Here is a 13213-nt window from a genome sequence, read left to right on the forward strand (position 1 = left end):
AAGGCAAACGAAGTCTTCCTAAGATGCTAAAACACAAGGCTGATGGAAAAAGCTAACCTCCATTGCAGTTCAGCATAATGCTGGTCAGTGTCGGGGGACTGCTGCAGACACCTCACCTCCCAACCCCAGAGGTTAGATCTCTCAGACTTTTGAAATCACACCGCTGTGGGAATCCTGCCCTCCACTCAGACAGGGAGTGACCACTGGCATCTCAGAGCCATTCTAATAAAAATAAAAACATAACTCCTGAAGAAATGTAAGACTTACAAAAACCCAATGTCTATTAAAAACATGAAAATGGATTTATTTCATCTATGCTCGACATATTTAACAAATTCACTGTAGAAGTAAGTATACATAGAGAAATCTAAAATTTTTCACTTCATTAGAATTTAACTGTGGAAGGCTGAGAGGAACAGAGCACGTCCAGTGATTCTGTATGATCAATAAATAGAACAAAATGAGTTGATCAATGACTCTCACTTAGGTGGCAGACATGATTTTGTGTATTTCCAGAAATTACAAAGTTATCTGTGGAGATCTTTTATAAAGTCATGTCAAAAGGTTAGGACAACATGAAACTTATGATCAAATTTGACTGCATTTCCTTCCATTACTTCAACAAAAGTTTTATCTAGATATTACCAAAAACCATTTAAGTTTCCTCCCCAAATCATGTAGCTTTAATCAGTAACACTGATAAGTACCCAGATTGTTAAACCAAGTAGGAGCGCAGTGCAAACTATTTCTCATCTGAGTCCATATATGAAATGATCTCTCACACACAAACGCATTATGTCTTCAATTAGAGCCACATGTGAGCAGGAGTCCAATCATTTACATCTCTCTCCAGATGGTCACAGAAGGCTGAGAGTCAGACAACATCCCGGTCCTGTATTCTCAGCACAAAAGCCCTGACAATGCAATGCTGTCTCTGGACAGAGCTGAGCTGCCGACAACCAGCCAAAACAAACTCAAAGTCTTAACAGCCTTTAGGACTTACGCTGCAATCGCAAACGGAGCACCTCAGCTGGGTGGTGGAGTCCACCCCTAGGCCCGGCTACGTAGAGGCGGAGGTGGAAGTACTGCTTATGCTCAGGAATTCAAGGCCAGTCTGGACAACACAGCAAGATCCCTATCTCAAAAACAACACAAAACTGGAGTTCCTCCATGGCATATAGCCTTTGTTCCAATAAAGCAAGCCTGCCCTTCAGGACTCAAGCGCCACCATGATGTAAAGATGTATATGTGAAAGACAGCCACTAAGAGAAGGTGGGAGGGAGTAATCAATGGCCATATAGAATGGAATTGGCAAACTGGACCTTCCAAGTACAAAGAAAACTCTGAATATTAATGCTTAAAAGCGATTCATAAATGTTTCTTTTTCCTCGGTAACTTATCTGTTGTGCTGTTGTTCATGCACTAAGTAATGCATCTGTGACGTTCTCTTCTCCCCCAGGAACACTGTGTGGGGAGGAAACACGGGTTTGCTTTGTTCACCAGGACGGGGTGATTTTCAAGGGCAGTGGAGGGAGGGGTCTCATGAAAACAGTTGACGAAGCACAGGCAACCTCCTTTCCGCTGTGCCTTTAGACAGGCATTCAGCAGTATCTGCTCTGACCAGGCCTCGGGAGGTTTTATTAGTATAAAAAGAAAACAACCAAAATAAAAACCCCAGACCCCAAACCTCTGCTGGTCCTTGTGCTTGCTTCCACCAAGCCAGCAGAGACCTCTCCCTCTCTTTCCCTTCAGTTTTCAACAGAACAGAGCAACAGTTGAAAGCTAAGAGTTTAAATGGTTTTAAAAAATTCAGTACATATAACTTTTTCTTAGTTTTAAGCTCTCAAGATTTAATATATGCTTTAAAATCGTTACTAACTCAATGGGTTAAAAAACATCCACAGAAGGACCCTTTTCCTCCTAGTGGGTTGCCTTGTCCAACCTTGATATTAGGATTTCTGTCTAGTTTACTGTAACTCGTCACGCCATGTTTGGTTGAGATCCCTGGGAAGCCTGCTCTTTGTTCTAGAAGGAAATGGAGAAGTGGATCTGGAGGAGTGGAGAGGTGGAGGAGGAGTGCTGGGAAGAGTGGAGGGAGGGGAAACTGTGGTTGGGATGTAATGTATGAGAGAATTTTTTTTAAAAAAAAAAAACCACCTCGTGTTTTCCCATGTTCTAGAGCAGGAGTTCTCAACCTGTGTGGGTCACAAACAGCCTTTCACAGGGGTCATCTAAGACCATTGGAAAACACAGGTATTTACATTACGATTCATAACAGTAGCAAAATTACAGTTATGAAGTAGCAATGAAAATAATTTTATGATTGGGGTCACCATGACATGAGGAACTGTATTAGGGTCTCATTAGGAAGGTTCAGAGCCACTGCTCTAGAGAAAGTCTCAATTTTCCACCTGCAGATGGCAGTCCTACTGTTCATTTTTAATTGAGACAAGACTGTATCTATTTATCATGTACAACATGATAAATGTATTTATATATATGATAGACATCTCCAATAGCAAGGACCAGTCTATACTTTAAAACCCGTTCTCACATGCACTCTCACTCATAAACTCACTGATATACATAGAGAATGTATTTTTGTGAAGCACCATTTCATACCTACAAGAAAAATAATGAATTCATTTCCTTAAAATTATGAAGGATAATAATGCAATTTACAATGCAACATTTAATATAATCAGTAAATGAAAATACTGAGACAGCTTAAAACTCTATTTAGAAATATCTGAAAAGACTCAAATGTGTCTTCTAAAGACAATATTCTAAACACAATATGAGCAGTTCTAATACTTAAGTGATTGTAAATTAATCTGTTTCAAGACCAAATAAATAAAATGAAGGGAGAATACTCAATCAACTCAACTGGTGAAGCACTGGTCACTAACTGACCCTAAAAAGCCACAGTACAACTGCTGTTCTTCTTTGGACTAATGCAAAACCCAAGTACTAAGTAGAAAGCACTCCTGTATTCTGTCTTAGCTTTGTACTCTTAAGGCTCATTGTTTAAGGAAGACTTTTGCTTTACATGATCTTGGCACATTAAAGGATAATGTGGCTCTCTGAAGAACAAGACATGAAATTTAGGTAGTTTATTAAAAATTATAATTAAGAAATAAGTGCCTGTAACAGACCTCAGGAATCAAACACTTCATGGATTTTCTATCTGCTTGACTTGACTTATGGAATTTAACTCATTACCAATTTATCACTTGCCGCGGCACAGAACTGTTAGCTGTTGACATCAACCAAGGGATGAATCATGTTTTTTCAAGTTGCTTTTACTTTTGGATTTGCAACTCAGCCATCTCAACTATCTATTTTACAACTTAGCAACAACTGAGTTTGAAATCTCAGCTCCTTCCTACTATCCAGCATGTGCCAAGATCTCTTCAACTTCTGGTTGATTAGTACTTAGGGAATAAAAGATTACAAATCAAACTTGGAAAGGTAAAATTCATTTAAATGATTAAAGAAAGCACATCACTCAGAAATGAAAGGTGATTGTTTTGACAACCCCAGTGTATGCATCCTCTCTGACATGACTTCCTTATAATCAGAAGCTAAGTGAAAAATGGCTATCCAAAACAAAGACACACACCCACACAAGTCCTCTCAATGCACATGTATACACACAAGAACAGTTGTCGCATCAACTCGAACCCCCACGTGCAGTCTCTCTGGATTTAAACAGCTGAGCTGCAATCGTGCCCTAAGATATGGCTTATGTTGTGAGCAGGTCTGTTTGAGGACTGCTTGGAGGAGTCAGAAGCAGAGGAGTTTGCTATGGTGAGCAAAGGTGACATCGCGGAGCCATCAGGAAGAGCCGTTGCTATTTCCGGAAACAATGATGTCATATTAAAATTGGATAGGTGAGAGTTGGCCATGTGCATTGGCGGCATCTCAGGGAGAAGAGGAAAGCTTGGCTGCGCAAAGCCAACGGGTCTGGGAGGAGATAAAATGGATCCAAATCGGTTGTTTAAACTTCCACTGTTTACTTTCTCTGTGCTAGGATTGGAGAACATTTGATTAGAAAAATAAGGGATTGAAATGTCATTGGACAGAGTAGGGTGAGCAGGGGAATAGGGGGGGTAGAAGGAGGGGAGAGTGTTTTGGGGATCTACTGGGATGAGAGCTGGAGTTCGTGTAGCACTGGGCTGGGTAACCTGTGGAATGAAGGAAGTATTCGCATTTATTGGTGGATTCATGCCACCCTCCGGAATAAAAGGGAAACCAAAATTTTGTGACAGCGTATGCTGGTCAGGACCTGAATTATCATTAGGTACTTGTGGACTATCAGGCATGAAACGGACAATACTCCCTCTCTTTTCTGCAGCAGGTTGCTGACGTCCAAGAATCATGCTGCCGCTAGTAGAGAGAGGAAGATGAGGAAGACTTGGATCAAAGACATTGCTGTGCCTTTGATTTCCAGAACGATTCCTTTCAGGCTGGCGGATTTTGGAACCACCGCTGTCTTGCAGGGGATGTCTTGACCTGTGGACAACTGAAGAGTTAGCCTGACGTACAGGAGGCCCTTGGTCAGCATTCCCATGAGACACAGATGGGTGTGGCAAAGTTGGCCTTGCAACCCCATGCATGTTGGATGTGACAGGAGGGTTCATGTGGCCCTTGGTCCCATGACTGTCAGTAATCCTCATGGGATTAGACTTCTGTACAGAAACATTGGGACTTGTGTTTCGACCTTGAATATCTCCTGAGGAAGAGGAACTTGAAAAAGGAATATTCAAAGTGCTGTTCCTGGTGTTAATTGTACCTAAAGACATGTCACAACTCTCCCTATTCTGACTTTCACTCTCTCTTCTAATATGAACACTCTCACGAGCTGGGGGACAATTATATTCAATTGTTGAAGATGGACCACATTGTGTATTCCTTGAGTGTTCTGAGAGTGACCTTTGGCTCCCAAGGACCTGATCACCAAGGTGAGGAGCAAGTAAACTTTGCATGAAACTCTGGTGACATGTATTCTCATTGTCCCTTGGTGGGACGGTATTTCCTGTCGGGATGCTCTGAACTGGTGGATAAGATAATCTCTTTTGTCGGTCGATTGGTGGTGGGCCAGTGTTTTGACTAATTCGAAAAGCCTGGGACTGCATGCTTCTCAGTGATGGCACAGGGTTACCTATTTCATTATTTCTTGAAGATTGTACTTCAAAATTACTCTGGGGCTGTTGGCTGGCTCCAGCTGGTTTGAATGTCTGACAATCAGGAAGGGGGACGGGATGGTCCATACGACCCTGCATATTATGAAGTGCCAAGCTTTTATTCCTGGGAACATCAAGATAGCTTCTCATTTCCAGCTGTTCTGACACCCTTGAGCCCTGAATCGACATGCCCATTCTCTGCTCCGAAGTAGATGATGACTTTCCAATGAGTGCCTCAGCAGAGTAACTTGACACTCGGTTTCTCTCTGGCCTGTGTGGAGCACAGGTCATGTCTGAAGACCTAGTCACAATACTGGGTTGGGACACCATTTGCTGCTCTAAGCCTCTTGACGGCAAAAGCCTCTGCATTGGATTATGTCCGGATACATGGTCAGAAGAAACCGCTGAACCTTGCTGTCTGCTTCCAACATCCTGTTGCTGGTGCAGAATATCTTGATTGAGACGGTTCTGGGCATGGCTATGGTGACCCCGGTTAGTTGAAGAGTTTTCACAGCTCTTCTCCGGCTGGGAACTTGCAAAGTGTTGCTGCATCTGTTGCTGCATCTGTTGATGGTGAGGATGTGGCTGACTACTCTTGGGTCTCGACTGATCAGTCCCATGGTGTTTCGGTTGTAAGGACAGCTGAGAGGCAGGAGTACCCTGAACGAGATTTCTCTTCTTCTGCATCTGAACTTCCTGTTGTAGAGTTCTCTGTTGGTGCACAATGTGGGGCTGGGAGTGGACAGCACTGTCTGCATGAGGCACGTGATGCTGTAGCTGATACAAGTGATGCCTCTCTCTTAACTGTCCTGCTTGCTGCTGCTGCTGCTGCTGCTGCTGCTGCTGCTTGATGTAGAGATGGTTAGTATGAAGGTGAGACACCCCTTGAGCTGGTACATGCTGCTGCAGGGCCTGCAGATGTTGACTTGCCTGAGTTTGCTGCTGTTGCTCAGCAACAGGAGGCTGAGAACTACACGGAACTTCCGTCTGCCTCAATGCAGGTGCCACAAAGTTGTTACCAGGAGGGAATAGCCGGGTAAGGCCGTCACCATGCGCTGGGTTGCTAGCAGGTCCAACTGAGTTTGAAGAGTTGGTGGGGATCTGACTCACCATCATTTGAGTTTGATCAGGAATGCTGTCTGGAGTCCGGCTCATCAGGGGCATACTCTCAAGCCTGAGAGGGGCTGGCTGACAATGCTTTTGGCGTTTGGCTGAAGACAGTAAAAGATCATCTTGTACAGTGCGCTTTGCAGAATCTTTACGGCTTTCGTGACTAGGCTTTGGAAGGGGTTCTTGAATCTGTGGATTTGGTATGGCGCTAGTCATGCTATTCAGCTGTTCCTGAGAATATTCTGTCATCAGAGGTGGCACAGGAGGCTGGCTGCCATAAGAACTGGATGCAACAGTCATATTGACGGTCACAGGAATAGATGTTTGCTCGGAAGGCTGCGATAACCCCGTGCAGCTGACCAGAGGATGGTTGATGCTGCTCTGATGGATAAGATTATTCACACTTAAACTGGTAAGACTTGGTGGCTGAGACGCCGACACCTGTAAGGAGGCATTTGATGTTTTAATTCCCAGAGAACAGCTAGGCTTTTCGAGAGGCCTATCAACTGTGACTTCTACTGAATCCTGAGAGTTAAATTCATTTGGTGTTGCATCTGCCTGTCCTGTGCAAGGCTCCTTATGGACCTGTGGTTTAAAAGGCTGCTCTCCCTCTAAAGAGGTTTCAGAAGGCTTGGAAGTAACCTCCCTCATCTCAGCCTGTGTGCCAACCCTTCCCTTCTCAATGTTCTCCTGGTCCAAAATAGCTCTTGCTGCAAGGGCTACGATGTCAGTTTGCTCTGCGAAGGTACAACTGTCACATGTGTTAGCTGCTGTGCTGCTGGTCACGTCTTCCCGAGCTGCGTCAGGAAGCATGGATGCAACCGAGAAACTGCGACTACTGCCAGAGCTGGTTGACATGGGAGAGTCGGCCTGCCTGCCGGGGAGCAGAGAGCCATTAATGACCTCTTGATCGGGGAGACAGGAGTGGTGCTGTGCTGGGTCTCTGTCATCGTGCATCAGTAAGAGTTCCTGCTTGGGATGCAAATCAACATTAGAATCACCCAGCTTAGAATCTTCTGGAGAAAAATCAGGGTGATCCATCTGGACAGAAAGAGATGGTTTCTGAAGGTCTTTTTCTTTAGTAAGATCAGACAGCAACATAGTCAGACCCTGCCCCTTTAAAGGCCCTGGGGTTTGCATGGTGTCCAGTGAATCCTGCTGAACTGGGCAAGGTTCTGCCACAATTTCTACCTCAGAAATACAGTCAGTGCTCGAAGTGCTTGTAGTGGATGGCATACCAGAAACCTGAGAAACCACAATCTGGGACTCAATCGGAGATGGAGTCAACACATTGGTTGTGGTGCAGGATTCTGTAGCACTGGACAATGCTACGGCAGTTGGTGGTGTGCCCTGAGATGTCTCTTGCAAGATGGGAGTAGAATCTTTGGATTTTGCTGGGCCCACTGCAAACTGTTCATTTGTTTCAGAGTCTTGGGAGGATGAGCTACAGTCTTCTGCTGACTTAGATCTGGACACAGACTCGGGGGCTACTGATTCAGAACTCAGAATGGCCAGTGGAGCAGAACTGCTAACACTCTTGGCCTGGGACACGGCGACAGACGCTAGGCTGACTGGAAGGCTGTCCAGCAGTCCATCACTACACGACAGTTCTGCTGAGCTGTCTGTGCTGGGGCCATCTAGCTTGCCCACATCTCTGGCTGAACTCAGGGGACACGCTGGCTTGTTAGCTGCATGTTTCTTGGCACCTGGCTTCTTGTTCAGTCTTTTGGATTTCATGGTAGGGGGCAAACAAGTGACAGGGTTTGTAGAGGAGGCTGTTGTTAGGCTGTAAGTACTGGCTAGTGTGGCTGAATTATCTGTTGTCACGGGAGGTGCTACGGTTGTTGCTAGGGGAACACAGTTAGCGGGACTGGTTTGACTGTTTGCAGGAGTCTGAGGATTAGCAGACTGGCTAATAGACAACTGTACACAGCTCTGGCCAGCCATCTGGGATATGCTCTGATTGAGGCTGGCCAGAGCCCCAAATGTGTTCAGGGCAACATTGGTATTTGGGTCTTCGCTGGTGGTGGGTTGAATAATTTGCATAGGGGTTTGATTTGTAGTTCCTGATGAAGACATGACAGGCTGCAAAGCAAAGAGCTGTCCATTTAAAGAAATGGTCTGAGGCTGCTGTTGGTTCGACATGGTAACAGAAAAGGTTTGGGTTGAATTAGACATGGGTAAAGATGAAGGTCTTGGTAATATGTGGACAAGATGCTTCCCCCCAAAAGTCTGTGGGGCTGGCACATTTTGCACTGAATTATGAGACCCTATTATAGCACTGGCCCCATTAACAGGAAGTCGAACAGGACCAGGATGGGGAGCAGAGAGGAGTGGCAATGGGTTCTGATTGGCTGCCTGTATGATGACAATCTGCTGACCTACTGCTTGGCTGGGAACCTCCGCTCTCATCATTGCTGGGCATGGGGTCGTGCTGGGTGGCTGAAGAATGATAACGTTTTGGTTACCTGGAGCCGCAGTGACAGCTGACCCAACTGGCTGAGCCATCTGAATCACTTGCATTGCTGAGTTCAAGGGAAGGATGTTTTTTGGAGGCTGAGATTTAACTTGTGGCTGGGCAGTTGGTGGCTGCATAGGTAAGGGTGGACATGAAGGCAAAGTTCCCATTACTTGCTCAGCTGGCGGCCCATCTGCTGGAAGGGAATTGTTCAAGGTGATGCCGGTAGCCACATGCTTGTGGGGGCTTGGGGTAGGGCTGGTGCCAGACTCACTTAGTCCTGGAGTCACAGAAGACTGGCTCAAAGGCTGGATCGTGTTTCCGGCCAGATGCAAAGTAGTCCATGTTGTCTGTGTGTTTCCAGCTGAAGAGATTCGGGTAAGGCTAGTGATGTTTTTCAAATCTGAAGCACTAACACTTGAAGAAGGCAAAGAACAAGAAAGGGTCCAACCACTGTCCAAAGGGTTTGCAGAGAGACTGCTCACCGGGAGGGTGGTCTTCACCGCACCGGCAAGAGCTGGTGCCACGACCGTTGTCATACTCGTTGAGTCTGCTGTCCTGCTAATGCTCCCCGGGGAAGAGTCACCCGTACACCTGGGAGGCTCGGAGCATGCTGTGGAGGTAACTGACACAGCAGGGGTGTTGTGCAAGTCTTCACTGAAGTCCTGCACACTCGGGCCAGATTTGGTTTCGTGACGCACGTTAGAGGCAGCTGCTGAGTTGCCGGAGGAGGTGCTTGTGACACACGCAACTGTTTTCTTTGATGATTTAGGGCTCTCTTGCCCGTTGCTATTTTCTGAAGCATTTTGATCGTTTAGGCATGTATGTAAGGAACGATGCTGGTGAGGGTCAGGGCCAACTGCGACCGTGATCAGTGAGCCACCAGCGGCACCAAGCACACTTGATTGGCTTTCGGAAGTAGAAAGTTCGAGAATATTTTGAGCAGAAATGGCAGCGGGAAGACAAAGAGGAACAGGCTGGTTGGCAGCCAGTGCAGACACTGTAGTCTGATGCCACGGCTTGTTTTCAGAAGGGTAAACTCCAGAAATAGACACAGGAGTCACAAGCTTGCAGGTCCTCTGCACTGGCACCACGTTGGCGGTTTGCTTCTGCAAGCTGTGACCGACATTAAAGGTTATTCCCTGAACGGCTGTCCCCTGGCTGTTTCCCCCAGGCTGGCTCCCGTTGGAATAAACAATGATGTTTTTTTGGACCTGGTCACTCGGAATAACAACCGACACCTTTGAGTTCTTCAGATTTCCTTTCCAGTGGATTGTGGGGTCATCATATAAGCATATGTCATTTGCTTTCAATAATTCAATATATCGGCCATTTTCTTTTTGAATTTCTTCCAGTTGTTTCCGTAGCTTTTTAATTTCTTCAGCTAAAATATTAGAGATGAAGATTTAAAAATACTGGTGAGTGTCAGTGATTACAACAACTTAAGCAAAAATAGATGTGCTAAGCCACTGAATTCCAATTCTAGCCTTCAGATGCCTCAGCAGAGCCATGAACTCTCTGCTGCTGCAAGGTTTTCTTCTAAGAGTGACACCCCAAGCCTCTTTATATTCCTTTTAAACTATATACCTTACAGGCCAACCACTGAGAATCTCCTACGGTGTACAAGTCTCAACATTCCCAATCCCAAACTTCCCAGTAACACAGCTAACAGGTGAAACGGGGTAAGATAGACTGATTCCTGGTAACACGCTTTGGATGAGCTAAAAGCTCTTTGCTCAGGGCTCCAAGCTTAGGGTTACCACAACTGACAGGCCTCTTAAACTGCATGGTCAGAATGCTAAGGTGTAGCCCTTAGCACTTGAGCTGAACAGTCTCCGGCTCAAATCCATCAACTTGTAGGCTAGTCTTCAAGCAGCCTGACATAGTAGCCTATATATCAGGATATACTAGATAGATAGCCTCACACTACCCAATGAGGACACTTGTTTTATTATCACGGCTGATTGGTGTAATCTTAATTCTGATAATGTCCCATCTGATTGACAAAACCAGGTTAAAACCATGCTAAACACTACCATCCCTTTTGGCAAATAGCTTTGGAATTGGACCAATTTTCAGAATGGAAATAAATTGTACCTATTATAATCTTAGTAGTAATTATATCAGTCTTGGACCTTGTGTGCTTAACTATCTTAATTTTTTCCTCCTCTTGTTTACAGTCAATCCGTCTTCAGACAGTCCTGCAGCAATCATAACTTCATGTAGTTCAAAGTCAGCAAGAACAGAATCCTTAAATTCTTGTAGCCCAAAGTAGCCAGACTAACTAGATGTTCAACTGCTAAATGACTTGAGGGTCTTATCTCTTGAGGAGGAAATGTGAAGTACACGGGTAGATATTAGCAGGCCTGGAGGACACTGGGATGAGCCCCTCCCTCATAATCAGCAGCTTTTAAACCAAGGATCAGAACTGCAGGGCTCCAATTACTGGTCAAAGAAATGGGATGTACAGCTTATCTCTAGTCCTAGGTGAAGATGTGACATTCTGAACTGACTGGAGGGTCACTACCATATTATAATACTATATATTGTATATAATCATGTTATTTATATATATATATATATATATATATATATATATATATATAATTACTCTGTGTGTGTGTGTGTGTGTGTGTGTGTGTAAACTACTATTTACTACTACTAGCATACTATTGCCCCCCTCATTTGGAATCTATTAAAATGGGCCTGTTAATCTCCTGGATAGGAGTATGTTCTCAAGGTAAAGCTTCTCCTACAAACTTTATTACAAAGCCTGCCTGAGATACAGATGGGCACAGTGGTCTCTTTGACATTGTCTATCCTTGAGGTGTTATCCTCTACTCTGCATTAAACGAAATAAACTATTTTCTACCAAAAGAACAACAACAACAAAATGAGCCAGCTGAAGCCACTTTAGGCTCTGCCCCACCCTGGGCTGGCTGCTAGGACTTTTCTGAGCCCTGTGTGCCTGGTATTTTTCATTAGCTTCCCTTTTCTCTAAGGTAACATGACTGTTTGGCTTAGCTTCTGTGCTCTAAGCCAAAGGAGCTGTCATTAGAAGAAGGCTGCAGATCATTCTGGCCTTCAGTGCATCTTGGGGTGCTTTACAATGTTCCCAAACACCAATATATCTAACTAGCTGCTGCATTTACCCATAAGGGTCTGCACCATCAAAAGAGAGCTGACATAGGAAAGCAACTGTTTTTAACTGAATGTAAGGAAGATCTGAATGCTGCCCTCCCAGACATGGTTTCCAATACCATTCTTGCCCATCGCAAGCAGCACTCCACAGCACTGTCCAACCTCAGTGAAACACTGTTCCTTTTAAGGTGGTCTACTAGGTCGTCACAGGAAATTCTCTGTTCTTTTCATAATAAATGGCCACTCAACAACCTATCACCCTGAGCTTTACTGGCCTGGAGTGTGTTTCCTTTCAGCTTCTCTCCAATGCTGCTGGAAAAATCCAAACCCACAGCACAAAAAGTTACATCTAAAAAACCAAGTATTGTTAAATGATCTGGTAGTTGAATACACGCTTTACATTAAGGTAAATAATCACAAAATGAGTATTTTGGTCTTCTAAGTTAATGCATTGTTAAAACTTGGCTCAGATCTATCCTCTGATCTTGTGAGTTCCACTGAGCAGAACTCTTCTATGAGTCAGAGTCTTGTGAGAGTCTCCTAACTGCAGGATCCAAGTGGAACAATGGAGACTGAACACTATTGGGTTCACGACTTAGGCAAACATGAAATACACAGAAGTCATCAAGATTGAAGTTATGTATTTCTACAAGATTAAATCAGCCACAGAGGAGGACGGAGTTCAGCTACATGATCTCATTTGCAATGCTATCAAGTCTACTCTGATTTGAGGGCTGGGGTTTTTTTCCACGTCCTCAAGTGCATGTCCTGGCAACACAGACACCTGAGCATAGTCTAACAGACAGGAGCCGGCACGACTCCGCATGCTCCACCTTGTTCACTGTTTCCTCCGTTGAGCAGAAGCTCATCGTTCTGCCGCTTCAATTCTGTTATGTACTTAAAGGCTTGGTCCAGGATCATGTTCTTGCTCTGCAAAACAAAAAATTGACCATTTAGACATTTCATCAAAAGGTAAAACCTGCAAGAAGACATGTAAAACTTTGGATTTATCACATGTGATATGTAACTTTTTAAAATTCAAATTAGGTACAAAGTTCAAAATTTTCTACTGTTCATTTTAGATTTATTACACATCTCTTGACCATTTACTATGTAGGAAAGTAGGCAAACCATCTAATCTTAAACTACACACACACACACACACACACACACACACACACACACACACACACATACACACACACTCACACAATACACACACTCACATATACACACACAGATCAGGTGATAAGCTAGGAAGAGAGCTCAGTTGGTCAAGTGCTTGCTGAATAAGCATGAAGATCTGACTTCAGTTCAC

At 44.5% G+C, this 13213-nt stretch overlaps 1 protein-coding gene across 1 annotated transcript in view; it reads right to left on the reverse strand.

The window, feature by feature from the left end:
* The window catches only part of Usf3 (upstream transcription factor family member 3), a 65661-nt gene continuing 52448 nt past the window's right edge, over nt 1-13213 (reverse strand). Inside the window, exons 6-7 of the mRNA XM_059277174.1 lie at nt 12729-12825; nt 1-10138 (exon numbers count right to left, since the gene is read on the reverse strand). Coding sequence (XP_059133157.1) covers nt 3708-10138; nt 12729-12825 — 6528 coding nt within the window. The 3' untranslated portion in view covers nt 1-3707. The remainder of the gene's footprint in view (nt 10139-12728; nt 12826-13213) is intronic.

This window comes from Peromyscus eremicus, chromosome 12 (assembly GCF_949786415.1).
Source record: "Peromyscus eremicus chromosome 12, PerEre_H2_v1, whole genome shotgun sequence".
Classification (NCBI taxonomy): Eukaryota; Metazoa; Chordata; class Mammalia; order Rodentia; family Cricetidae; genus Peromyscus; species Peromyscus eremicus.